General features: G+C 35.1%; 1 protein-coding gene and 1 pseudogene across 1 annotated transcript in view; both read right to left on the reverse strand.

Annotated features, from left to right (window-relative positions):
• LOC120598816 (phosphatase and actin regulator 1-like) overlaps window positions 1-25436 on the reverse strand; it is a 30587-nt gene extending 5151 nt beyond the window's left edge. The window contains exon 1 of the mRNA XM_039857898.1: window positions 25334-25436. Within this exon, the coding sequence (XP_039713832.1) occupies window positions 25334-25436 (103 nt within the window). The remainder of the gene's footprint in view (window positions 1-25333) is intronic.
• LOC120599145 (uncharacterized) lies at window positions 1891-2009 on the reverse strand (annotated as a pseudogene).
• Window positions 25437-27290: the final 1854 nt, after the last annotated feature.

Here is a 27290-nt window from a genome sequence, read left to right on the forward strand (position 1 = left end):
GTTTCTGAAGGAAAGGTGAAGATCAAGGGCATTTTACATTTCTTTGAATGTCTACACAGTAACCTTCATATGTTACACAGCAGATGGACCTAAAAAAGTTTCTGGAGAGTGAATCAGAATAGTTTGATGCGCTTACTGAAGCTATTGATGGGCTAAACTCTTTTATGTTTGTCTTTCTTCAGCTTCAGTCGCCTAGTCATTTTGTGGCCTGATGTTGCCACTGTTCTTTCTAATAAGAGCCCACCTGGAGTATACAGATAAATGTTACCTTGACTCCTTCCCTGCTACAAAGGAAATTTCAGTATCAAGTCATGCCCTCCAGTTTCAGAGGAGGAAGTGCTACTCTGACTCTACAAGACTTTCCTCTCTATTTCAGCTGTCAATGCTAACTCTCATCTTGTATTCCTGTACCCTAGACTCTTCAGTCTCTCTACATTGGTCTCTTTCTTCACATATAGGTTGTAATTCTTCTCTTAGGAAAAGTATATCTGCCTTTTGCTTTATTGCTTCCTCAGTCTCTACCATACTATTTCCTTCCCATTCTGTTTAACTTCCCTGTGGAACTCTTGGCCCCATAGGCTCTTTTTTTTTTCCGCCCCCCTCAATTTCTTTTTCATCCCTACGACTGGTTTCTATCTCTACCCACAACCAATTTTATTTTAAAGGTCATCAACATCTTTCTAACAGTTAAATCCATTTCTTTCTTGGAGTTTTTAAAGTATGTAGTAATCTACCCTTCTTGAAATAATCTCCTCCTTTGGTCTTTCTGTACTAGGCTACCTCCTCAACCACTTTATTTCTAATTGTTAGCCATTTCTCTGCATGATAACTTGAAATTGCTTATTCTGGCATTCGAAGGCCTTCACAACTTGATTTCAACCCATCTTTCCAAATTCATCTCCTATTATTTGCCTCCAGTCTGCTTTGAGTTTTCTCAGCAAGTCCGACTCATTTCTGCATCTGTACCTTTGCTTGTGTTGCACATCACAAATTTTTTTCCTATAAACTTTCTATGTTCTCCTTCAGGAATGTGAGATTAACTGCCCACTAGTCTATGGCATGAACCCAGTACATAGTAAATGCTCAACAGATATTTTTGAATAAAAGAAGGGAGGAAAGGGAAAGAGGGAGGGAAGGAGAAAATAAAGAAGAGAAAAAAAGAGTGAATGAGAATTATATAACTAATGAGTAGCTAAACTGGGGACCAAATCTATGTCTGCCTGATTTCAAATCCAGTGTCCTTAACTAGTATATTGATTTGTTAAGTATGTATATTTGATTGACTAGCCACATTTTGAATTCACTTTTCTATTTCATTTGCCTCATTATAATGTCCTATTTATCTCTGTTAAACATTGATTAAAAATGAATGCCTTTTATCCCAAGAGGCATAACAGAGGTATTTGGCTCATCAAATGAACCATGACTAATCAGGCTGTAAACTAATATTATGATTGTAATATTTAGGTACAGACTTGTAAGAAGGTGCTAAAGAAAATAAACTCAAACAATTCTGAATACTTTATAAACTGTACCTTTCTTTGAATTAATACAGTGCTATTTAATTGTTTTAAAAGTTTGGGATTCTCCACCCCTTTGTATGTTCATTTATCAGCCATGTCAAAAATATAAACAAACAAACAAACAAAGAGTCATTTGAAGGAATACCCAGCCTTAGCTTTCTTTGTGTTTCTTTGATTTTTACATAGTAATGATTCTTGATACAGAGAAGTACATTTTTGAATTTCTGTTTCTTATTCATTCAACATTTTAGAGGATTTGAAACTTAATATCACTACCATTTTATGTTTACATATCTTCAAAGGAGTTTAAATGCACTTTCATATTATTTCATTATGGACTTCTTCTTCTTCTTTTTTTTTTTTTTTGCACCTACAGCATCTGATCTTCCTAGTTGGTCTCCCATCCAAGTACTAACCAGGCCCGACCCTGCTTAGCTTCCACGATCAGACAGGATCAGGCTTGTTCAGGGTAGCATGGCCATAGGCTCATTATGGAATATTTTATTATTGATATAATTCTACATAGATGTACTTTTTACAAAAATGACGTAAAACTACGTCTGCCTTCATGTTCTTGAATTACTTTATCATATTTTCATTTCTGCCTATGATTTTCCATTTTTTGGCTTCCCTATTTTACTGTCCTCTTTGTCTCATTTATTTTGTTCCTGTTCTTTTTTTACTTTGCCTCTCTGTTCTCACATCTTTCTAACAAATTCCTTACAAAGTTAGTCCCATTTCATGTATCTCCCTCTTATCCTATATGAAGGATTCACTTTTGTAGACTTGTCCCAATGTTTTCACACTATTTATTCTCTGTGATTCCTTTCATATACATGACTTCTTATCATAAATATCTGACTGAGTGACAGCAGGGGAAGAGCCCTGCAGTGGGGATCAGGGATGGTGGGTGCTGCTCCTACTACTACCACTGCTGTCAATTAACATTAGACAAGCCATTCACTCTACCAGGATGGAATTCAGTCACCTCAGCTACAAAAATGCAAGGGTCAGATAAGGTGATCCTAAGATCCTGCCAGTTCTAATATTCTATGAATATTTTTAGCTATTTTTGTACCTCTACTCTTTCTATAAGTATCCATGGCATATTTTATCTCTTAGTCTAAGAAAATACATTGTGCCTTTGATTTACAACTAATCATATTTAGGAAATCACATGGTATCTATAAATCTTTCAAGTAATTTCATAGTATTCAAGTCTATTTTATGTAATGATGTATCCTTTAGAACCTACTATTATCTCATACTATTTTCATCATGAGGCAATACCCATGTGATTGTTTATGTACATGTGTGGATATGATTGTGGGCATAGAAAGGACTGAACTCAACTGTGACCTCAACAACTTCAAAATATAGTTTTTATAAAAGATTACTTCTTTTTTAATATGATTGCTGACTTAGGATGAGAGATTTTTTTTTCTTTTTTGCTTTATTTTCTAAAGCCAGTCAACATTTTAACACTGAAGACTGTTGCATACATGTTATATCCAGAGTTATTGCCAGAGTAAGAAAAGCAGCAAAATAGGGTGAGCAAACAACATTTTATACATCCATCACCAGCATGGAAGAGCATGGAGGTGGGAAGGAGAAGAATAAAGTGCAATATTCTATACTAATCAAGAAAACTCTTCCGATAAGTAAAGCTTATCTTTCAAAAATATTACTTAATGTAAGGCATGTTTCTAGGCCACTCCTACATCAATATCACTTGGAATACTTATTAAAATGTAGATAATCCAGGACCTACTGAATTTTGAGGCTATGAGACCTAGATAGCTAGATTTTCAAAAAGGTCCTACGTCCCCTCTCACCACTTGTATTCAAAATTACAATAATGTTGGTGAGGGCAATAAGTAAAGAATTTTTTTTAAATGATATAATGATTGGAAAACAAGATAAAATTGTGATTTAGTCATATATGTTATGATACATACAGAATCCATAAAAACCCAGAGTATTTGAAATAATAAGTGAATATTACATCATCACTGGATACAATAGCAATGTAAAGTATCAATTTCATTTCTATATACTAGCAAAATCAGAAAATGTAATTTTTTTCAGATGTACTTTAAAAAGAACCATTTACAACACATCAAAACCACCAAACGCCTATGAATAAATCTAACAAAAGAGGAGCCAGACTTCTAATTAAAAACTACAAAACATTTCTGAAAGAAATTAAGACCTATATAAATGAGGAGTGGGGGTGAATATGCTATGCTCATGGATTAAAAGACATGCTATTGTAAAGGTATCTATAGATCAATAAAATTTCAGTCAAAATCCAATATATTTTTTAATTTGACAAAATTATTCAAAAATGTATTTGAAAATGCAAAGGGATAAGACTAGCCAGGACAATTTTGACAAATAAGAAAATAACTGGAAGATTTATAGTAGAAGATATCAAGACTTATTATAACAGTATAGAATTCAAAAGCAAAGTAAGATAAATGGACCAATGGAAGAGAATAAATAATCTAAAAATGGACTCATATATAAACAGACGCCTGAATATGACAAAAGTCTCACTGCAGTACTGTGGAGGAAAGATGGATTTTTCAATAAATAATGCTTGTTCACTTGACTTATCCACATGGTAAAAGAAAATAAACCTTGATTCCTACCTCACACTATACACAAAATTCAATTCCAAATGGATCATGTATCTAAATATAAAAGGCAAACAATAAAGTTTCTAGAAGAAATTTTTTTATAAAAGAACATTTTATGACCTTGATAAAGATTTTTAAACAGAACATGAAAAACACTAACCATAAAAGAATAAATAGGCATATTGATGCCATTAAAATAAAGAACTTCTGTTTGTCAAAAGATACAATTTATAATGCAACATACAAAATATGTGGGATGCAGCTAAAATGGTGCTGATAGGGAAATTTATAGTATTAAATATTTACATTAGAAAAACAAAAAGTTCTCAAATCAATGATCTAAGTTCCTATCTCAGGAACTTAGGAGAAAAAAAGGAAAAAGTAAATCTAAAGCAAGCAGAAGGAAGAAACTAATAAGGATAAGAGCAGAAGTTAATAAAATCGAAAACATGAAAACAATAGAAAAATAAATAAAACAAAAAAACTCATTCTTCAGAAAAAAATCAAAACAATTAACTAACCTCTAGCAAGATTATCAAAATAAAAACAGAGAAGATACAAATCACCAATATCAGTAATCAAACAGGGTAATCACTATAGATCCTATATCCATTAAAAGGTTAATAAAGGAATATTACAAACATCTTTATGCTCATATATTCAACATCTTAGTAAAAATAAAATACATGCACTTTTTAAATAAAAGAAAATATATTATTAGGATAGTGGAAAGGTAAGCCGTAGACTAGGAGAAAATATTTTAAATTTTATATATGAAAAAGGACTTTTAACCAGAATATATAAAAATGTCTAAAAAAATAATGAAAATTCAGACAACTAATTTTTTTTTTAAAAAAGAGGATATCTAAATGTTCAATAAGCATAAGAAAAGATGTTCAAAATGATTACTTAAAGGTAAATTCAAATAAAATCTCAATGAGACATTATTACACACCTACCAATATGGCTAAAACTTAAAAATCATTCATGAGGATGTGAGGGAATTGGAGCTCTTATATATTTCTGGTGGGAATGTATACTTGTAAACATGACACCCCTCCCTGAAAACTTTTTATAGAAATGTATGCATAAACACAGATAAACATACATATACCCTATGACATAGACAAGAATGTGTATAGCAGATTTATTCATAATAGCTCAAACTGGAAACAACCCAAATGATCACCAAAAGGAAAATATACAAAACTGATTGTAATATCTTCATACAGTGTCATACTACAAAAAAAAAAAAAAAAAAAAAAAAAAAAAAAAAAAAAGAAAAAGAATAAACTATTGCTACAACCAGCAACATGGATGAATCTCACAGGCATAATATTGCACATAAGAAGCCAGACCTAAAAGAGTGTATATTGTATAAATATGTATATATGCCATTTATATTAAATTTAAGAATAAACAAAGCTAATACACAGTGACAGAAGGTTGATTAGAGAGGTACTATCTTGGAGAAAGAACAAAAGATTTATTTTGATCTTCTGGATCTTGACCTGGGTGGTGATTATACCTTTTAGAAAAGGTGCTTACTTTTGTAAAAGCTCATCGTTATACTTTTCATATTTGGGCACATCACTCTACATGTTATATACTACTAAAAATAAAATCATATTATGCTTACTTTAATAAAAATTTGCTAGCTACCATTAGCTACAGATTTAGAAATAAAGCTGTTATATCATTCTTGTAAACAAATACATGCTAGAGCTTATCATAGTATGTGAAGTATCATAATTATTTTATGCCAGTCATTATCAATTTAAAAATAAATGCACAAGCTATTTTTAACAATAAAAACCTTCTAGCTTAAGATGCACAAATAAATTTAAGAATTCTTGAATTTAAGTACCAAATATTTATAAACCCACACTATAATAATAATTAATTAAATTTAATTAATTAAAATAATTTCTTAATAACTTTGGCCATCTTTGTGAATATAGACATTCCACTATGCTAAAATTCTGTAAGTTTTTCTTTCTCAGTTTTATTTTTAGGCTGTAATCATATAATCTATCACTCAGAATCATGATTTTTTAAATATTCTGCTCCCAGCATTCTGTGCTGCAGTAATAATAACAACAAATAACTAGATTAGAAATGTATATAAGGAATAAAGAAAGAACGATGATAAAAGGCTTCTTGTTAGGCCAGAAACTAGGCAGCATTCCCCCTCAAAAAGGGGGTATGTCAAGAACAGAGGAACTAGCTTAAAGAGGCTTGTATTTGCCAATCTGGGACAACTTGAATGCCAAAATAACTCTACTAAGAAATGTTAAACCACTAAAAATAGGTATTTGTGATTCCTAATAATAAACGAATAATAAATGGATAAAAACTGGTAATAAATGGATAAATAACAAAATAAATAAATTCAAGAGAGTGGAGGGCTCTTGCTAATAGTAGAACGCTGAGGGCTGATAGATATATCAATGTAGAGGGATCCTGGAGTTACAAAGTCATCATTTTGCAACTGCCATAGTTAAGGTCAAGAAGAACCAATAATGGTTGCTAAGTCTAGGGGGATATTTTGATGATGAGCAGGATATTTTTGTGATCTTAAAATTTACCTTTGGAATATTTCAACCTACAATGCATAATTTTCCTTAAACTATGAGGAAATGTCAGACCACCTCAAAAGTACGGATGGTCTATTAAAATGGGGGAAGGGAAATGCATTCTTAAAAAAATACCAGTGGTCGAAAAGACAAATTAAGGCTGTGAAATATAGAGATAAGAGAAAGAAAAAGATATTTGACCTGAGACTGGATTCTGTACTAAACTCTGATTTTACGCTGAACTGACCCTAGACTGAATCCTGTTCTGTAGGAGAAAAGTTCTGTAAAGAACCTGCTTGGATCAACTGACAAAATTGAAATTCAAAGAGCAGATTAAAGTATTAATGCTAAATTTATTGAAGTTGATAACTGCTATGGTTATGGAAGAGACTATTCTATTCTTGTTCTTAGGGAATGCCTAGTAAAGTATTAGGGATAAAGGGTCATGATGGCTCAGAAAAGAAACAAACAAAAACTGACATAAAACCAAACATACACAATCATACATATATATATTCTCTCTCTCTTCTTCTCTCTCTATATAAACACTTTTATACACCTCTCCAGATGGATGAATCTATTGATTGATCAATTGACAGATGAATACATGATAGATGATAGATAGATATATTGATAGATGATAGATAGATAGATAGATAGATAGATAGATAGATAGATAAAGAGACAGCAAATAATAGGTAAATGAAGTAAAATTTTATCAATAGGTGAATCTAAGTAGAGGGTGCATAAGTATTCTTTGTACTAGTTTTTTTTTTTTTGCCATTTTCCTATAAATTTTAAATTATTTCCAATAAAAGTTAAAAAGTACTAGTAAAAACACATTTCTTTCTATTTAGGAGAGCTTCTAAAAATAAGTATAATGTCCCATGCTTAATTTAAATCTTTTGGGAAAATTTTCTTTGTCAGGCATCCATCCCCATAAGCTGTGCATAAATACAGTATTGATCTTAAGGGTAATCTGCTTTGCATTTATGTAAGAGGTCTTCAAATTTTGGGTAAAAATTGATTCTTGTATAGTAGAATCAAACAGATTAAGAATCTGGGCTGTACAGATGAATTATATAGGTCACTATTTTGCATATCTAACATTAGTTAGAAATATAAGAACCTTCACACCTTACAATTAAACCCAGTATGACATCACTAATTATAGTGATATAGAGATGTTTTGAAAATCATTCATGTAGAAAATACAAAATGCAAATGAAGAGGATGAATGTTACTAAATACAATATTGACCCAATAAGATTGCAGTAGTAACTTGCATTTCTTAAATAGCTTTAAAGAAAATATGCCAAAAAGGCTTTTGGACTTTTTATTACAACTAAATTAGTATGTAGCCGCTGAGACATTTTTCTGTTCTATACAGATGCATACTTTGCTAGAAAATGAAGAATCTGAGGAATTACTGGTACATCTTAGTGCTGTCTTCCTAAATTTGTCATTAAAAAAAACTGTTAACTCTACAAATTTCTGACATAATTTCTATTCCTATCTCACTAATTTTGTGGGGTCCACAAAGGAGAGGGGACTATTGTCTTGCTTTTACCGTAGCTGCCTGGAATTCCATCTCCACAATGTTCCTACAGGCCTAATTTAGGTGTTTCATATTGTGCAGTTTCAGAGGTGTACCATTCACATCATAGTCTATATGAATAGAATTATGGAATTGTGAAGTCCACATTTGTGCAGCCATACCCCAAAGGTAGTGGCTTCTTGAAGAAATGGTTCCATGACTGGGTATTTAGGCCAGCCATGTTTCCTATAACAATATGGGTTTATCATTGACTTTGTTCTGACTCTTCATTTAAGGCTTGAATACCTAGCTTCTCTTGAACAGATACCTGGATAAAGATGGATGCAAGATGGTGATACACCATATAAACAAAATGAAAGATAAAAATCATATGATCATAAAAATAAAGCAGAAAAAGCATTTGACAAAGCTCAACATCCATTTATGATAAAAAGCTCTCATTAAAAGTGGGAATAGAGAACACATGCCTCAACATAATAAAGGCCATATATAAAAAACTCACAGCTAACATTATACTCAACAGGGAAAAACTAAAATCATTTTTCTTAAGGTCAAGAACAAGACAAGGATATTCATTTTTACCAGAGGACTTGAATAAACATTTCTCCAAAGAGGACATACAGATGGCCAATAGGCATATGAAAAGATGCTGAACATCACTAATCATCAGAGAAATGCTAATTAAAACCACAATGAGATATCACCTCACACCTGTCAGAATGATCATCATCAATAAATCAAAAAACAATAAGTGTGGGTGGGAATGCAAAATGGTACAGTCACTATGGAAAAACAGTTTGGAGGTTCCTCAAAAAATTAAAAATAGAACTACTATACGACCCAGCAATTTCACTTCTGGGGATTTACCTGAAGAAATCTAAAACACTAATTTGATTAGATATATGCACCCCTATGTTCACAGCACCATCTACAAGAGCCAAGATATGGAAGCAATGTAAATACCAATCCATAGACAATTGGATAAAGAAGATGTGGTACATACATGCAATGGATTATTACTCAGCCATAAACAAAATGAAATCTTACCATTTGTGACAACATGGATGGACCTAGAGGGTATCATGCTAAGTGAAATAAGTCAGACAGAGAAGGACAAATACCATATGACTCACTTATATGTGGAGTCTAAAGAACAAAATTAATGAATAAACAAAACAGAAACAAACCCATAGAGACAGAGAACAACAAACTGATGGTTGCCAGATGGGAGGGGGTTTGGGGGACTGGGTGAAAAGGTGAAGGAATTAAGAAGTACAGATTGGTTGTTACAAATAGTCCTGGGGATGTAAAGTACAACAGAAGGAATATAGTCAATAATGTTTAAATAACTATATATAATGTGGGTACTAGACTATTTAGGGAACCACTTTGTAAATTATGTAAATGTCTGACCACTATGCTGTTCACTTGAAACTAATATAAAATGATATTTCAACTGTAATTAAAAAATAAAAATAATTTTTTAAATGTGCATATCAAAAACAAAAGGATGTAAGACTATTTAACAGTTACCCAAAAATTGGCATAGTGGCTTCTCCCCCAAAGGGACTACATTTTGATTTGTGTAAAATTGTGCTTATTTAAAAAACCACTTAACGATATGAAATATATTAGCAAAACCTGTTCAAGTATAGGAGCCATGTTCTCTATTTCTTTAAAAAAATTTCTGTTCCCATAAAAATGTGTGTGCTGCGGTAGCCAGCCTCTGAGATAGCCTCCAACTATCCCCAACTCTTGGTATTTATGCCCTTGTGAAATCCCCTCCTTAGTGACAGGGTTAGTCTCTGTGACCAGATTACAGTAGAAATAATGCTGTATCATTTCCAAAGCTAGGTCATAAAATGCACTGTGGCTTCTGCTTTGCTTTCTCTTTGGGTCTCTTGCTTTGGGAGAAGCCAGCTGCAATGACGTGAGCATACTTAAAAAGTCTATGGAGAGGCTCACGTGGCAAGAAACTGAGGCCTTCTGCCAAATGCCAAGTTTGTGAGCCACCCTGGAAACCCTGGTCAAGCACTTGGATGACTGCAGCGTTGGCCAGAATCCTGACTACCACCTCAGACCCTGAGCCAGAACTCAGGTAAGATACTCTCACATTTCTGACCTATAGAAACTGTGAGATAATGTTGTTTTAAGCCACTAGTTTTGAGGTAATTTGATATGCAGTACTAGGTAAGTAATACACATGGGTTCTTAACGGACTCCGAGCATCAATCATGAATGCTTAGATGCCATCTGTGTCATAAATCTTAACTAGTTTGATGGATCAATTAGCAAATTTTAAGACAGAAAATCCAAACAAAAATTAAACAAACATTATCAAATGACCATACAAATCTTTCCACTGGAAAACCTTTCTTTTCCTCCTCCTTCAATCTTTGCATGTCTAAACTCTGCCCATCCTCTGTGACTGAAATGTTTTTATTACCATCCCCAATCCAGCAAGACTGAGAATATAGAATCTTCCTTTTTCTTTATCTTTGTCCATCTGTGGCAGCTTATAAATTTCACCTTGTATGAATATGTAAACACTAAAATGTAGATGATATTTTCCTTCCAGACAATATGAAATAAAAGTTAACAGCACAGGCTTTAAGGTTAGTTTTCCTGAATTTGTACCCAAATTTCATACTTAATAGTTGTATGAGTTCATGCAAGACACCCACTTCTTGTATATCTGTAAGATGGGCCTTACATAGTACCTGCATCTGAGGGTCGTTATGAGGATTTAAACATGTAATCCACATAGTCTTTGGAAAAAGAAAGTTCCAATAAATGTTTAATATTTTAAAACTATTATTGCTGGCCAGTTCCAAGTAAGGCTGTCACTGTGGAATTAAACTTTGGCATAATTTCCAAGCTTAATGCTTATTAGATCCAGGAAAAAAGTTAGTGAGGTCTCCAAGTTTTAGTTTCCTTATATGTAAACTAGAAATAAAATCAACTCTTTCAGGGAGCCTTGAGAGGATAAAACATTATATAATAAATGTAAAACACCTAACACAGAGCCTGACAAATGGTAGGCGGGCAACAAATGTTCGTTGCTTCCTTTCTTCTCAGCTTCTTAAAGTAGATACTGTGCAGAGTGGCTGGAGGCTGGCTGTTAAAACATGCTAAATGCAAAAAGGAAAATGTGTTTCGGGGTTTGTATATGGAACCGAGCTGGACATAAACCCAAACAGTTTTCTGTTATTTAAATGTTGAACAGGCCTTGTTAAGATACATAAGTCACTTTTCAAATCCTGTTAAATAGTACAAGTATTGTTAAACCTTATTTAATTTTGTATCTTCTGTGTGGTTGATTTTCAACAAGGTGCTGTAATTAATGTCATACCTTTAAATCTAAAGTTTCCAATATTTCTAATTCATGTTCAATGTGTAAAAGAGTGACATATACTTGAACATATCTTTTTTTATGGCAAACTGCTAGGCTTGGTCACTTGCAAAATGATCTTAGAGGCAAAGACCATGGGCTTAAATTCCATTTGAGCCACACATAGAACAGTATGTAGAGATAAAGTCATCAGACTAGGGAAATGGGAGATGGGATTCTAGCTCTTGGTCAGCCATGGGCTAGCTGTCTGGTTTAGATAAGTCATCTTTTTCTAGAAAAGCAGGATGTCGTTAGGGAAAGCTCAGTCTGAAAGACTCATGTTTGAATCCTGGCTCCACCTCTTCATAGTTTTATGATCCTGCTGAGATTTAATTTCCTACAAATTAGGGTTAATCTTATCTAACTCATAAGTTTTTGATTTTGAATTCAATAAACATGAATAGTTTCTGGTGTATGTTAGATATTTAATAAACAAATTTCTGCTTTTCTTGTCTTCCAAGTTTGTTTCATCACCTGTAAAATGAGCCAGTTGAATTAAGTCCCTTCTAATTTTAATGTTCTCTTATTATAGAGATTATACTGTTAAATGCAATATTAAACAGATCTAAGCACTTGCTCTTGGTCTGCAACATAGCGTGGCTTTTGGTTATAATAAGAATAAAAACATATTGTGGTGGTGCCTGGGAGGAAAATACAAAAATTCCTAAATGTATGTGTCGAATAGGAAGGCCTGCCCAATATAGATTTGGTGGATATTTTATTTGCATTATATTGTGTTACAGATGGCCTGATGACAGTGATCAGATCACGGATTATTAGTGAGAGACTCGCTAGTAAATAATGTCAGAACAGATCCAAGACTGAAAACTCAGCTGGCAAAGTCACCCTTTGGGCCAAACAAAGCATGGTTTACTTTTCTCTCTTAGCCCAAACTGTTTGATTATTTCTTACATCAGTTAAAATTGACTACCCCAATGAATGAGGATTTTATTTATTTTTAAAATAAAGACAGAAAATTAAATAAATCTCAGAAACCTGATTTACATTAAAAAATATGTATGTGGGTGAGTGTGTTCCCGTGTATAGAAGAATGTAAGAATATTCACCAGGCTGTAAAGCATATCTATTTTTCAGATGATGAATCTCGTTGAGTTTTGTTATGTTGTGTTGTTTGTCCCTATTTTCTAAAGTTTCTATAACTGTTCTGTGTTAAATAGGTAGTAAGAGAGAAAAACAGGTTTAAGAAAAAGCTCTCATAAAAACTTAGACAAATTGCCTCCCTGCACCTTGATCTCTGCAATTCAAACTAAAGGACAGAGACCCGCCATCCATAGTGATAGTTTTCCAAATAGATAAATGTAAAAAATTACTTCAAGAAGTAGAACCTAGAGGTATAATTACACAAAATGACTCTATTGCCACATTTATGTCTTATAATATTGAGACATTCTACCTTTGAAAATGTGTGGAAATACCTGAGACATGCATGCCCACATGTCTCTCCTACTATTTCCATATTTGCCAAGATAATATAAAACTATAAGATGCATCGGGAAGAATCAAAATTTGAAGATTATAATTCTGGCTCCATTTCTAATAGCTGTATGAATTTAGGAAGTTACTTGATTATTGGAAACATGAATTAGTTCATCTGTAAAATGGCAATAGTAATAAGTATTTCACAAATTTTCTTTTCCAGGACTAAATGAGATAATAAATACTAAGTCCCTGGTACATAAATTGTGAATCTTCTCCTCACTCTCATTTCCTTTTTCAACTTATATTCATGCCCAGATTATTGAGCTTGCATAGGATAGAGCTAATGTAAAAATCAGCCTTGTAGTATGATGTTTGGAGTCTGCTCTTGCTTAGAGACAAGGATTAAATTGGGCTAAGCCAAGTAGTTCTTTCTCTACCTGTCACCTATCAAGTTTAAACACTAAATAGTGCATAATCAACTAAATGGGACAGAAGATCTTACTGTATAGGTTCAAAAGAAAAATAAGGTCTATTTTTAACCAGCTATAGCTGAAACTCTTTTTTTCTTCTTCCTTTGCAAAGTAAAGTGACTGAGTTGCATTAAGATTTTTTAACTTGTGTTCTTTAGATGATCTCATAAATGTTAACTCTGAATTTTGCTTTTTATGAAAACAGAAGTCCGACTTTGAAATGATGTTGGTAACTTCAAATGTTAGGTTTATGTAAATATTGCAGATGGGCTATTAATTTTAAATACTAGTGCTAGGGAGAAAATATTGTATTTATGGTGAAAACTTTTAATTTAGAAAATAAATGTTTCCTTTAAACAATCTCCCAATCCTCTAAATAATATGAAAGAAATATTAAAGGTCCAGTGGAATCACATATTCAGAGGCAGATGTAAAACCCATCAGTGAAATTATTTTAAGAATTACCAAGGCATATAGAATATTTTGGATGGTTTTCCAAGATCTCTATACCAAATTTATACCTATAGAATTATTCCCTATTGGTAATCTATGTTTGGATATTCTATAGGGTCTCCAAATTTGATAAATTCTAAATTGAATTTATCTCCCCTCACATCTTGATTCTCTTCCTTTTTCCTCTCTTGGTGAACAGCTTTCTTATCCATCCAGTGGATCCAAGTAAAACATTTGGAATCATTGGAAGTACTCCTTCCTCACTTTTTGTCTACTCACCCTACCACTACCAAATCTAGCAAAAATAATTTTAAGGTTTCCAAGATCTCTCCTACCAAATTCACTCTGCCATTTGCCTTTTCAGGCTCTTTACTCCTTACCGGGGTCATTGTAATAACTTCTTAATGGTTTTCGTTGCCTCTAATCTTACTTCTTTCAATCTATCCTCCATATTTGTGGTCTTGATAAAAAAACAATCTGACAAAGAGATTTACTCTGTATTAGATTCTTTAGTGGATTCAATACCAAATTTGCTCTTTCTTTGTTGGGCATACAAAGTCTTGCACGCCTTGGCTCCTGCCTACTCTTCTAGTCTCTTCTCTTGCCATTCCCCAAATCTACAATATCTCTCATTCTGTAACATGTATATTTCCTCTAATGTGTTATACTCCTAATGTGCTCATGCTTTATCACATGTCATTTCACACTGGCCAGAATATTCTTTTTTTCCCCCTAATTCTAACATAAAGGCTGATTAACTGTCATCTTCTCTTGGAAAGAGATGTTTCACTAACTTGAAAATATATCTACCTCTCCCACCCCACATGCACATACACACATCTTTGTCTGATTTGGATACCCTCATCTGTGCTTGCAAAGCTCCCAGTGTGCACATTCTCCTAGCATTTATCTTTTGGGACTGAAGTCATTGATTTATTCATCTGTCTCTATATTAGATGATTAACTCTTTGAGGTCAGGAGATTTGTCTATTTCCAATTTAAATTTCCATCACATGATTAGTGTTCAACAAATAGTGAATTTTAAGTAAATATAATCTCGGATTTTTCTTCCATTTTATTCATTTACCTCTCTGGGCTCTTTTTTATTCACCTATAAAAGTAAATATTTTGACTAGTCAGCGGGTCTCAAATTCCAAACCTCATACTATTTGCACCAAAGCATCTGGGAGTTGCAAAAACAAAGCAAAACAACCCCTTAAAATAAAATAAAATAAACCCAGATTACCATGACTGACTCCCAAAGATTCTGATCAGTACACTTGGAAAGGGGCTATGGAATGTGCATTTCTGATATGTAAAAGATCTGGATTAGGAACACCCTTTCAGCTTTAAAAATCCTTCAAATACTCTGTTTCCTATAGAATAGATCCTAAAATTCTTAATCTAGTATTCAAGGTCTCATTCCTTGAACCTGCTTTTTTTTGGTCAACCTCAACTATCACTTTTACCTTCTTGCACTTTACGATCCAGTCATACTGAATTGCTTATAGAAAGACCTATACATGCTAGTTTTTTCTACAAGGAATGCCCCATTTTTGTGCTAACTCCAGGATAAAGTTGAGGCATTAACACTTCCTTGAAGTATTCTCTGAATTCTTTCTTTTTTCTTATGAGATCCTGCTTTTGCTTCTATTAGGGTACTTTGTGTTGTATTAGATTATCTGTGAGCTTCTTAAAGACACAGAACAGTCACTCAAAGAATGTTTTTCTTTACTCACTGTGGTAATTTATTCATTCCTTAAACAAATATTTATTGAGAATCTACTATCTAAATTGAGAATCTACAAATCAAAATGTATTACTTTATGTTATTTTATCCTGATAATAATAACATTGTAAGCATTTGTATCATTTTGCAAATGGGGAAACAAAGGCTTATAGAGGTTGAGCCATTTGTATAGCCAGTCACATGTCTGTTAGAATTATCTGCCAGGTATTTCTGATATCACTTTCTTCACACTACCGTGCTTCTCTTAAGGGATCAAAATAAAAAAATAAATAAAAAGAAATATAATTAAAGGTGAATTCATCAAAATCTATTTCCTCATTCCTAAGTAAATAGTGACTCACATTACTATCAGGAAGCCACATTCTGATAAACTAGAGTTTGTTGCAAATTTAGAGGAAATCAGTACAGTTTAGCTAATGTTGTAAGAGTCTGAAGAAAGAAAATTCCCAACAGTAGAACTATAAGGATTCTTTAGGGAGTGGTCAGCAATTTTATTTTAAAAGTCAAAGTTTTTGCCTTATCTTGTTCTTGTAATGTTAAGACTGTCATAGGGTTTCGAAATTTGAATTAGGAATAAATGGCCACAGAGGATATGAGAGATGGGAAGAGGGTCTCTCTTGGGAAAGCCCTGCCATTTTCCACTGAGGCTTAACAAAATTAAAACATAATTAACATAAGAGCTAACATTTATTAAATGCATATTAAGTGCTTGACATTTTGCTTAGAGTTTTATATTTATTTGTTCAGTGTTTCCAAACTTTAGTTATTCCTCTATCACTTTATCACATTTAAATATTATCTGCATTATTATTTACTTAATGTTTACCTTAAATGGACTGTAGTCAGCCTATTTTTCCCGTTCTAAGAAGTAGCCTGTAAGTATGGGATATAGTTATATATTTTTATATTTCAATTAAATAGTTTCAATTTACATTTTTTTCTAGAGCACAACACAACAAATATATTATTATTATAAAAGTGTTCATGTGTTACCTGAAAATCATATGTCGTTCCATAGTGTGTGAAATGTTATTTTGTTTCATTTAATCTTGAAAATAGTTCTTTGGATTAAGAAGTCTTATTATTACCATTTGCATTCAAAAGTGAAAAATGAGGCAAAGAGAGATGAAATAACCTGCATAATGTCACATTCTAAGAAGAGGAAATCATAGTTTGAACTTAGATCTGGTGTTACCCTCAAGTCCAAACCCTAAAACACTATGACATTCTCCAGCCAATAGTGGAAAAGATTTCCTTCATACCATACCTCCAATTTTGTATATGCCATAATTGCAACTTTGTAAAAATTTGAATGTGTATGAAAGAGACTGAAAGTGTAAAAAAAATTAAAATAATTGTGTAGGGTTTATTTTCCTGTCAGTTTTTTTTTTTTCCAGATGCTTTAATATCACTGCTTTGCTTTTAAAATTGAAAAAAGATACATGGATCTATAAAATAATCTGTTTATTCTTAGAATGTCAGAAGTCTAATTTAACACCAATATTCATTCAGTGGTGTTGTATGAGTGTGTGGGTCTGATTGGTGCTCAAATCATCACCATCTACTAAAATATTCTTAAAAATATTAAAGATGGTACTGGCCATGAGTTGATTTTGATGTGTTAGACTCTATCCTTGCCTCTGCCAGCTCAGTTCACAAAGGGTGGTAGTGAAAGCTTTTTGGGGGGAAAACAGATTTGTTTGGGCAAATGAAGGGTGAGAATTTTTTCCCAAGCACCTGCTAATTGTTTATGCTAATCGCATCATGACTGATGTTAGCTGTGTGTGGGCTGCATCTTTAATCCACTCTCTCATATGCCTTATGTGAGAGTAGGAGTTATTAATTGACTGGAATTATTTTACAGTATTTTCATTTGATTTTCTTCCTCTGTGTCTCTTATTCTCTCACCCTCTCCCTCTTCCTATTGTCCTCATGCCTTATTTTACTTATGAGCCCCAAATCACCCTCCATAGCAAAGCAGATGCTTGCTGGGGGCAAAGGCACGAAGAACATTAGAAGGCCATGTGTAGATAAACTGTCAGCACCAGAATGAGACTTTGTGTACTGTTCCAAGGGCACACACCAGAAATGGAAGGTTGGATTTCATGGTCATCTGCATATGGATGAAATTGAGAGGCAGGCTGGCTCTCTCCACAGTATTTTTCCTTTTGATCTGCCTTCACTCTCTTTCTCACACAAAATGTTCCCTGTATTAAACACAGGTTTGGAGAGCCTGGGTGTGAGCAATTAGAGGTCTAAAATGAAGTGTGTGGGAGGTTAGGAAGGAAGGCTTGGTAGTTAGCTTGTCAACCATGAGTGAAGCACAGCATGCTGTTTCCTGTCTAGAGTTATAGAGAAAAAAAACAAATACCCTAAAACAAGCATTTATTGATGGTGATGATTTGAGCACCATAAAAACAAGACTGTGAACTATATAAGAAAAGTGTCATCTGAAGCACTTAGCATAGACAAGGGTCTGGGAAATAGTACAACATATGAACTACTTGATTAGGACACCACTATGAGGAGACAGAGATATGCTGGGTTTGCTGTGCTGGTCCTAGTGGGGCACGTGGGAGGAGGGCATTAAATAAGTGAATGGAAAAGGTTATAATCCAATTGATAATTATGCCTCAAACAAGGATCCAGTTGCTTTGCAATCACTGTTCCTGATTCCATCCTTACGGAGCAAATTAGACCTACAAGTCCAGATATGAGCCACATCTATGACCATGATATTAAAGTCTTGGGGGACAGACACAGAGAAGGAAGGAAGACAACCTGGCACTCACCGTACAAGACTCCTAGAAACATTATGGCCAGGTTACAGTGAGCAGTTCTCAAAGTGTACGCATTCGGTGTGGGGCTTAGATGGGTATATCTACAGCCACATTCCATTGAATCTGGTTGGAAGAACTGTGAATGGTAGCTGGTTTGAGGATTAATCAGCTAAGAATTATAAGGACTGGATTACTAGGCCATAAAGTTCTAAAGAAGGAGGGGAAAAGGGATCTCAACTAAGGTACAGCTCAGGGCTAGTTTCCTAAATACGTTCAGAGTAGCATTTGAATTGATCTCAATTAAGTTCCTTAGAATAAACACTGAGTGGCCACCTGGTCCACAATTCTACTTTCAGGCAGAATAAAAACTCAATCTTCGTAGACTATTATAATAAATTAAAAAGCCCTTCTAAAAAACGGTACTATTCAGGGACCCCTGGAAATTTATTTTAAAACGTTAATTCTCTTCAATAGTATACCAATTCCCTCCTGCTGTATTTTCTTTTTGCTTTTGATTTCTAAATTTCTTCTGTTTATAGGAGATAGTGCATAGGTGATGACTTTTTCCTATTTCCTGCATCTCTCTGTATTTGAAAATTATTTTTACCTGTCTCTACCTCCAGCCTTAAGCAGAGTATGTATCTAAAGATGTTAGTTCCTTAAAGGTCTTAGGAGATTCTATTTTCCAAATATTGAATTGCAAAAAGTTCTTTTCCTAAATCTCAATTCTTTCTTTGTAATGCAGATTTAATCATTTTCATTCCTTCAGTTTAATAGCAACTTGTGATAAATGTTAATACCTCTATCATATACCAGGGATGGTACTAGGCATCCAGAAAATATTTAAGGACTTACCATGATCTAGATAGGTAAGAGACACCTAAGTAATAATAAACCAACACTATTGTTATTACTATTCAGTAATAACAAATAATATATTAAACACTTTATAGGCATAACTCCCCTAACTCTCAAAAACTCTTATGAATTCAGAGCTAGCATTATATCCATTTTGATTAGAACCCTGAGGCTTAGAGAAGTGAAACAATTTATGTGAGCTCATGCATTTAGTAAGTTGTGAAAGCAGAATAATACAATATGACAGTGGTTATAATGTAGGCTGAATAGAGTGCTAGGGGAGAAAGGTCTAGAAAAGTCAGGCAAGGCTTCACGGAAGAGGTGACATTGAGGCTGGGTCTTGAATTTAGCACAGGAAAGGAAATCGCATGAGCACATTCTGTGTAGATGACTATTGTAAATGATTTGCAAATAATTGAGTGCTACCAAATGTCTTTGTCTCTTGGAGCGACGTTAAGAAGTCCCAGAGGTTTAGAATTCAGAGTGAATTGAACTCAAAGCTAAAGGTTGAAAATCCACCTGTTCTGACATATTTCACAGGGTGGGCTAAAGGTGGAGCTGGGAGGCAGTTGAGTGTGTGTGGGGGGGGGCGCGATGGGTGGAGGAAATGGTTGAAAGGAAGTTTAGATTAATTTATCTCTATTTCCAAATACAACTTGAAGAGACTCTTAGCTGCTCACTGTGGCATCTATCAGTTGTCAAAACTGGCATTTCCCTTTGTTGAACGAAACAATGTAGATGACAGAAAAGATGCATTATGATGAAGTAACAATGACTAGCACCTGGTTCTAATGCCAAGAGTTATTTAAAATCATAAAAGAGGGGAAATTGCGAGCAGGAGTCATAAATTTGATTTCCTAGTGACTTTAGTCATTTAGCTCTCTTTTAATGTACTTTCCCCTTTGATGGTAATTTAAATGTCCAACGATATTGATGGTCTTTGAGAAAAGAAACCTAGTACAGTGAAAAGGGCATAGGTGTGTGTGGTAAGAGAAGATCTGGTTCTAGTCTTCACCTTCTCACTCTAAGCTGCATGATTTGGGCATGTGGCTGAACCATCTGAGCTTCAGCATCTCTTGAAGTGTGATTTGGTTATGTATTCTGCCTTCATTACCTGTGGGGTTGCTGGAGTCTGATGTACTTGAATTTAAATCCTGGCTATACTGCGGTCTAAATGTATTGTCTTCTCTAATCTGCAAAATGAGCAACATAATTCTCTTTTCCCCAAGTTTCTTTGAGGATTAATAGATATAATGAATATGCAAAGTACAGTACCAGATACATAGTCCAGTCCTTTTTTTAAAAGTCCATTTTCACCTTTCCGATAATTCGGATTCATTTACAAGATCTAGATAGAGAAAAATATTCAGGCAAGAATAGCTGCACAATGTGCTAAAATCTCCTTTTCTATAAAATGAGAGATCAGTAGTTCTTAGCCCCAGTCACATATTTGAATCACTAGGGACAATTAAAAAGATTTCCAAGTGTGGGGCTCACCTCCACTTAATTGGTCTGCTGTGGGACTCCAGCCTTGAGTTTGTAAGAGCTCACCAGATATTTCTAATGTGCACCGGATTTAATTGCATCTCAAACTTTAACACAATTTACCTGGTGATCTGGTTAAAATGCAGACATGCTTCTCTAGGTTTGGGATAGGACCTGAGATTCTGCATTTCTAATGAGCTCTCAGATGAAGCTGATGCTGCTAGTCAGGGACCACACTCTGAGAAGCAAGTGATTAAGGAGCCGTAACAGTGGTACTCAGTCTTTGGTGTTCATCAGAACAATCCAGCAGCTTGTTGGAATGTAGCACTGGGACTTGGGTGTGGCCCTCACAAATTCTGTTCCATTTGGTTTAGGGAGGGGTCAAGAGAATTTCTAATACGTAATGTCCATTTCAACCTGAAAATTCCATGATGCTAATTTTGTGATTTTATGATATGACTTCTCTCTGAGGTCAAATGTTCAGTAAAATAAATTACAGAGCCTGAAGTTGAGTGTGTGAGATATCATTGTCAGAAACCTGAAAGATGGGTGAATGCAAGTTATATGGTGTCAAGACATAGCTGATCTTTATGCTATGTGTATCTTCAACCTCAAGAATTCTCCCCTGGAGTAAGGAGGACCTTCAAAGAACTTCCTCTGTGAGCAAGATTTACTGCTGACAAATCACTCACAGACCAATTAGAAAAGCATCCTTCATGGAGTGGAGATGAACGAATGACTCTGGGCTTTGTCCGCTCTCTGAAGCACCTCACACTTTCTAAAGAAAAATCCTAGAGACATGGGCTCAGCTTCCCTACCTCGGGATTGAACCAAGAGATGAGAGAAAAAACAAGCTGCTTATTCAGTAGAGCAGACCTCTGACTTTTGCAAATCTCTGGGACTTCTAGAAGAATCTGTCCATAATGGATTGGATAGCTTTTTTTTTCTCCTTTTTCTTCTTCTCACCCTCCCAAATTCCTCTTGCTCTTGCTGGCTAGAATCATCCTCTTCTTAGGGATAGCTTTTACCTCTTTACAAGAAAAGCTGAAAAACAACTATGATGGGTTTAAAAACATTGTAATTCTGGTATTGTTTCATTGAATAACCATCTTACAATATAGAAGGTGTTGGTGTCCAAGAATTTATGAATTTGTAAATAAATTGATGCAAGAATGGTAATGTGGAAAATGAGAGAAACTCATATTTTTTTGCTTTCCTCTTTAAAATAGCCACACCTGTAAGAACACTTGATCAGTCTATAGAAATATCTGTATGAACTTGAGAAAGGATAACTCAAAAAGGCAATAATCACACACCAGTTTAGCTGACTGAGTCCTGGGTCATCCACGTTCCAGGTTCTTAACTCTGTGCTATTCCCAGTTGGACCTTTTTAGAAGAGGGTACCAAAATGGGGCTACTTGACCTTGCTAATATCCCTCTGTACCTGGGCTGGGCTGGCCGAGTAGAGTGCTGCCATGTATTGTGATTCAGCAGCAGCACAAGGCCCTAATTGCCTCAAATGCCTTTCTCAAAAACCAGCCACCATGCTGCCTCCCTTCCACTGACCCTCAGAGCCTTGCCATTGGTAAGCTGTGGGCTTTAGTCATTTACTCTAAAGCACATGCATTTGGTTCAGGAAGGGCAAGGTACAAGCCATGGTCTTCAGGCATCTGCCCAGTCACTCGGAGCCCTTAGTCAGACCAAGGGACTCGTTACCCAGGAAAGATTGTGGAGTCTGCCGAGTGGAAGGAAGCTGCTGTGGAGGAGTCGGAGTGATGCAGTGACAAGCCCCATATCACAATGGCAGCAGATCTCCAGAAAGGAGACTCCGGGTGACTGGTCCTATGTGGTCTCTGGATAAGTGTTGGAAGAAAGTGAACCCTCACTTTTCAAGTGAAATGAAAGACTAGTTAGATAGGGAGTACCAAGACAAACTTACAGTTTTTCAGTTGAGTGTGTGAGATATCATTGTCAGAAACCTGACAATGGTTTTGATGGGGCAAGAAAATGATTGCTGTGTTGTAACATTTATTTAAAATTAAAAAAAAATGTTTTTTTTTTTTGTCAAAAATAGGTTAAATTCCTATCAGCCACATTTCTTGTTTGCAATGCAGTGGCTTGCTTATGAAATCTCAGAGGAGAAATGGACTCGTGCCAGGGATGTTTATTTTATTGATTTGCTTATGTATAGCATTTCCTATGTGGGAGATGCTATTTTAAGCACTTTAAAATCTTACCTCATTAATGCACCTAACAGCTTATGAATGAGGTACTATTATTTGCAGAGGAAGGAAATAAGGATCAGAAGGTTGACTTGCTCAGATTCACTATAATGGACCCAGAATTTAAACCTGGGCAGTCAGGGTCCAGTGTCTGTTACTACTGTCTTATCCTGCCTCTAGAGCTGAGGAAAGTGTTCCTGTTCTAGGGGAGAAAGACAGAAATTGGGCTGGATTAGACTGGTTCTTAAATGAGAGTCCATAGACTGCTGTGCTACCTAGGTAATCATCACCTGAGCTCTTATTTAAAATGCAAACTCCTGGGCCTTATTTCTGATTCAGGAAGTCTGGGGGTTTTGAAAATTGACCTAGATGATACTTAGGGAACCTCCACCCTTAACTATAAATCTAAAATTCTTTGATTGGAATAGCATTCTGATTACTCAAAATTGAATGTGATATCAGGAAGCAGCAGTAGCTTATGCTACCACCTCCCATACATTTTCTAGTCACTCCAGCTCTGGAATCTAATCCGCAGTCATAGATGGTGACAGTTCTGACCACTCCACCCTCAGTTCCATCTGCCAACAACTCCAAGGCTGCCTTGAGTTCTCTGAGCCTCCCACACCCTGCCTGTTTTCTTTCCATTAAAGCCCGAAGCCCACAGTCTTCGTAAATGCTTAAACCATCTCTACTGCGAGAAAAAGTGGACATCTTTAATATATATAATTAACTGCTACTCTCTTTCTCTGCTCTGCCAACAGTTATGTAGCCCAGGTGGGTGACTTCATCATGGAACATTATTCTCCCATTCACACTGAATGGACCAGACCCAGCAATGTTTAAACAAGACACTGGAGATGGGATTGAGCCCTGCCTCAGCCTTCTTTCTCTTCCAGCCTCTGTTCCCCATCTACTTCTGGCATCTTCTACTTGCAGATCCAAAGGAGGCTAAAGATTCTGGCCAGTCTCTCAGTCTTCTCCTACTTCAGTAACATTTTCATGTCTTTTTAAATGGCTGAGAATAGCAATGCTGACTACATACAGCCAGAGGGATGAGCAGAATTAGCTATTACATCACTTTTGAGAATTTAAGCTCTGCTGATGAGTGCACTGACCCAAACAAATCAACCAGATAATTTCCATCCCCTCTTGACTTTAAGAAGACTAGATCATGCCCAGGAAAAGGGAAACAGAGAGGAGGAGACTTGCAAGCCCTCGAGATTGTCATGAGAAATTAGCTTGAGAGTGAGGTAAAGCAATTTAGAAGAGAGCATTTCAAGCCAAGGCAGAATGTTATCAGTGCTCTGTGTGAAGAACTATCACCATGTAACAGTGAAAGAAGCCAGCATTATCAAAAGAGCATTTCATTTTCAGCTCTGCCTTGTGACTTCCAAGAATTCAACTACTTTTCTATTTAAGAATACAGACATTGCCCTTCTCCTCGTTGCATTGCTTATACCATATGAGATATGCCTGTCATCAGGTTGCTTTGACAGAATACCCCAACTAAAATACAAAATATGCTAAAAAATTTTCCTACTTATCAGGAGATCCCATAAAACACTCCAGCTTCTTTCTGTACTCTAATGAGGTGGCAAAACATTTTAACTGCACCCTTGAACAGGAGAGCAAGCAAACTGGAGCCTAATTGACCATCTTAAAAGATGTAATAAAAATGTACACATCAACAACAGGCATGTTCCTTACTGCTCTCTGAATGCATTGTTAATTCCTGAGGCAGTTAACTGCGTTTATTTAAAATAGATAAGGCAGCTGCAAAAACTCAAAGCTTATCTCAGGAGCCCCTAATCCATCTGGATTTCAGTCAAATAGGTCAGGGTGCCCTAGATTTGCTCTAGTGTGGTGCCCGCAATCTCAGCCTTTCTGAGGGGAAAAGAATCCCTGATGGCTTTCAAATGTATGCTTTGGATGCAAGGAGGTTGGGGAATCATTTTCTAACATAGCTTTCCAAGGGGCATTTGTACCTAAAGTTGAATAGGTTGCCTTTTTACTACATCCAAGAAGTTTGGATTTATTCATTCAGCAACAGCCTGGTAAAGGTTATCAGTTTAGAAATTCTGTCGAACTGCAGAGGAGCTCAAACTGCTACAGTCAATACTGTACTGTTCATATAAAATCAAAAGGCAAAGGAGAGGACTTTTCTCTCTTTCTCCCATTTTATTACCTTGTGCTCCTTGACTGTAGAAGAATCTTTGAGCTGACTCAACATCCAAGAGTCTATGAGCCGACTCGACATCCAAAAAATAATCCATTTTGGGATAATCCATCTTTGATGTTCCAAAAACAGAGTTTTGAGAGAAAATAGTCACTTGTATGCCTATGAAAGAGAAAAAAATTTTACACTATTTTAGACTGTCTAATAGATTTTTAAAGCCCCGAACTTGCATATTATAGATTTAAAATTTTGGAGAATAAGAAATATCTCATTATATGTCCCATTATTTGACTGACATTTCCAATTCAAAAGCCGCCTGTCAACATAACTTTCCTACTGTACAAGAAAATGCAACATTTAACCGACATTCATTTAAAGTAAAAGTAATATATTCCACTTCTTCCGAAAAGAAAAGATTATTTAGGCTAAAGAGATATAACATACCAGTCTTTCCTTGCTGTATAGTAACTTAAAAATATACTGTTAAATTCATATACTACCGGTTTTCAAAAAGTCTGTTTGATAAATTGCTTCATTAAGTGTTAGCCTTTCTGAGGTATTGATCTTCAGTTGATCCAATGAGTTCTGATTCCCCTTGAGCAGCAAGAATTGCCTAAGAATCAGAGTCTTCACTTATAGATGCATTGCAATTATGACACATGCTGACATGTTTGCTGCAAAATGCCTTGAATTCTTTCCTTTTTAGCTAGTCCTTCCAGCACATTTTATAAAGTGCTACAGGATCATCACCTACTTGCCCCTGACATTAGGCTGCTTTTAAGAAAAAATTCTGGTTTACAGAGAGCTGGCAATTATTTCAGAATTGCAACGATCCCCATAATATTATCATGCACTAGTCTGTCAGGAAGCTAATACCATTCACTAAAAAACATTCAGCTTGTTGGTTTCTATCAAGCATATATAGCCTTTTCCCGACACTTCCACAAATGAAGTATCTCTATTTCTGCAAGATGTTTTTAGAAAGAATTAGCAGGACAAAGTCATTAAAATCAAGCTCAGAAGGCTAATCCAGCTACTTCTCTTTCTAATAGTGCACATTTTAATTTAATAAACCAAGTCTGGTAAAAGAGAACTTTTAAAAATACCCAAAGGTACCCCAACAGCAAATCATACTTACTGCAAAGAAAAAAAAAAAATCAAGGGCTAACTGCAGGCAATAAAAACAAGAGCAATTTCAGCCAGAGTGTCTTTGATCTCACTAAATATTCCCGGTGAAAGTAAACAATTTTGATTGTTTGATTAGAACAGCAATGAATAATGTATACTGTCCACTGGACTTGCTTTATCAGATAAAATGGCCAGAGCATGTTACCTTAGCAACAGAAGGTGACGCCAGCCTCAGCCTCTTTGTATTCTCCACTGTGGAGGAAGAAAATGACCAGTTTCCTATGTAAAACTTTGGCAGAAAATCATCACCATCAAAATCTACATGTAACCATCACGTGGGTCCATTCTCCATCTCCCTGCTCCCACCCATCACTTATGCAGAGAAGTGTCATAGCCATTAAAAAATGTTTTTTGGTTTAATAATTTATTTCTTTAGCCCCAGTTCCCAGTTTGATCTGCAATTACAACAGAATTATATGATTAAATAGTTAATGTGATAAGAAAGTTGTCTAGAAATTGTTGGGGGCACCAATTCTTACCTAATGCTGGCTAAGGGTGATAGGAAAAGGTCATTTTAGCTAGCATATGTTAAATATTCCTCTGTTATAATTAATATAAAAATCAGCCATCGGCATCTAAGCTGAAAATAACTCTCTTGCCTTCTGTGAATCAGTCACTGTAAGAAGCTTAAAATGCTGCCTGAAAATTTCTAGCTTTTAAAAGATGCATTATAACACAGATCTTTTGTAAGAATCCCCCCTCCCCTTAAAAGAAAGATAGCCCCAAAAAAGGTATATGAAAGGAAGAATCTTAAAGTTAGCAGATACTCACCAGCACT

This window comes from Pteropus medius, unplaced genomic scaffold (assembly GCF_902729225.1).
Source record: "Pteropus medius unplaced genomic scaffold, Ma_sr-lr_union100, whole genome shotgun sequence".
NCBI classification, from domain to species: Eukaryota; Metazoa; Chordata; class Mammalia; order Chiroptera; family Pteropodidae; genus Pteropus; species Pteropus medius.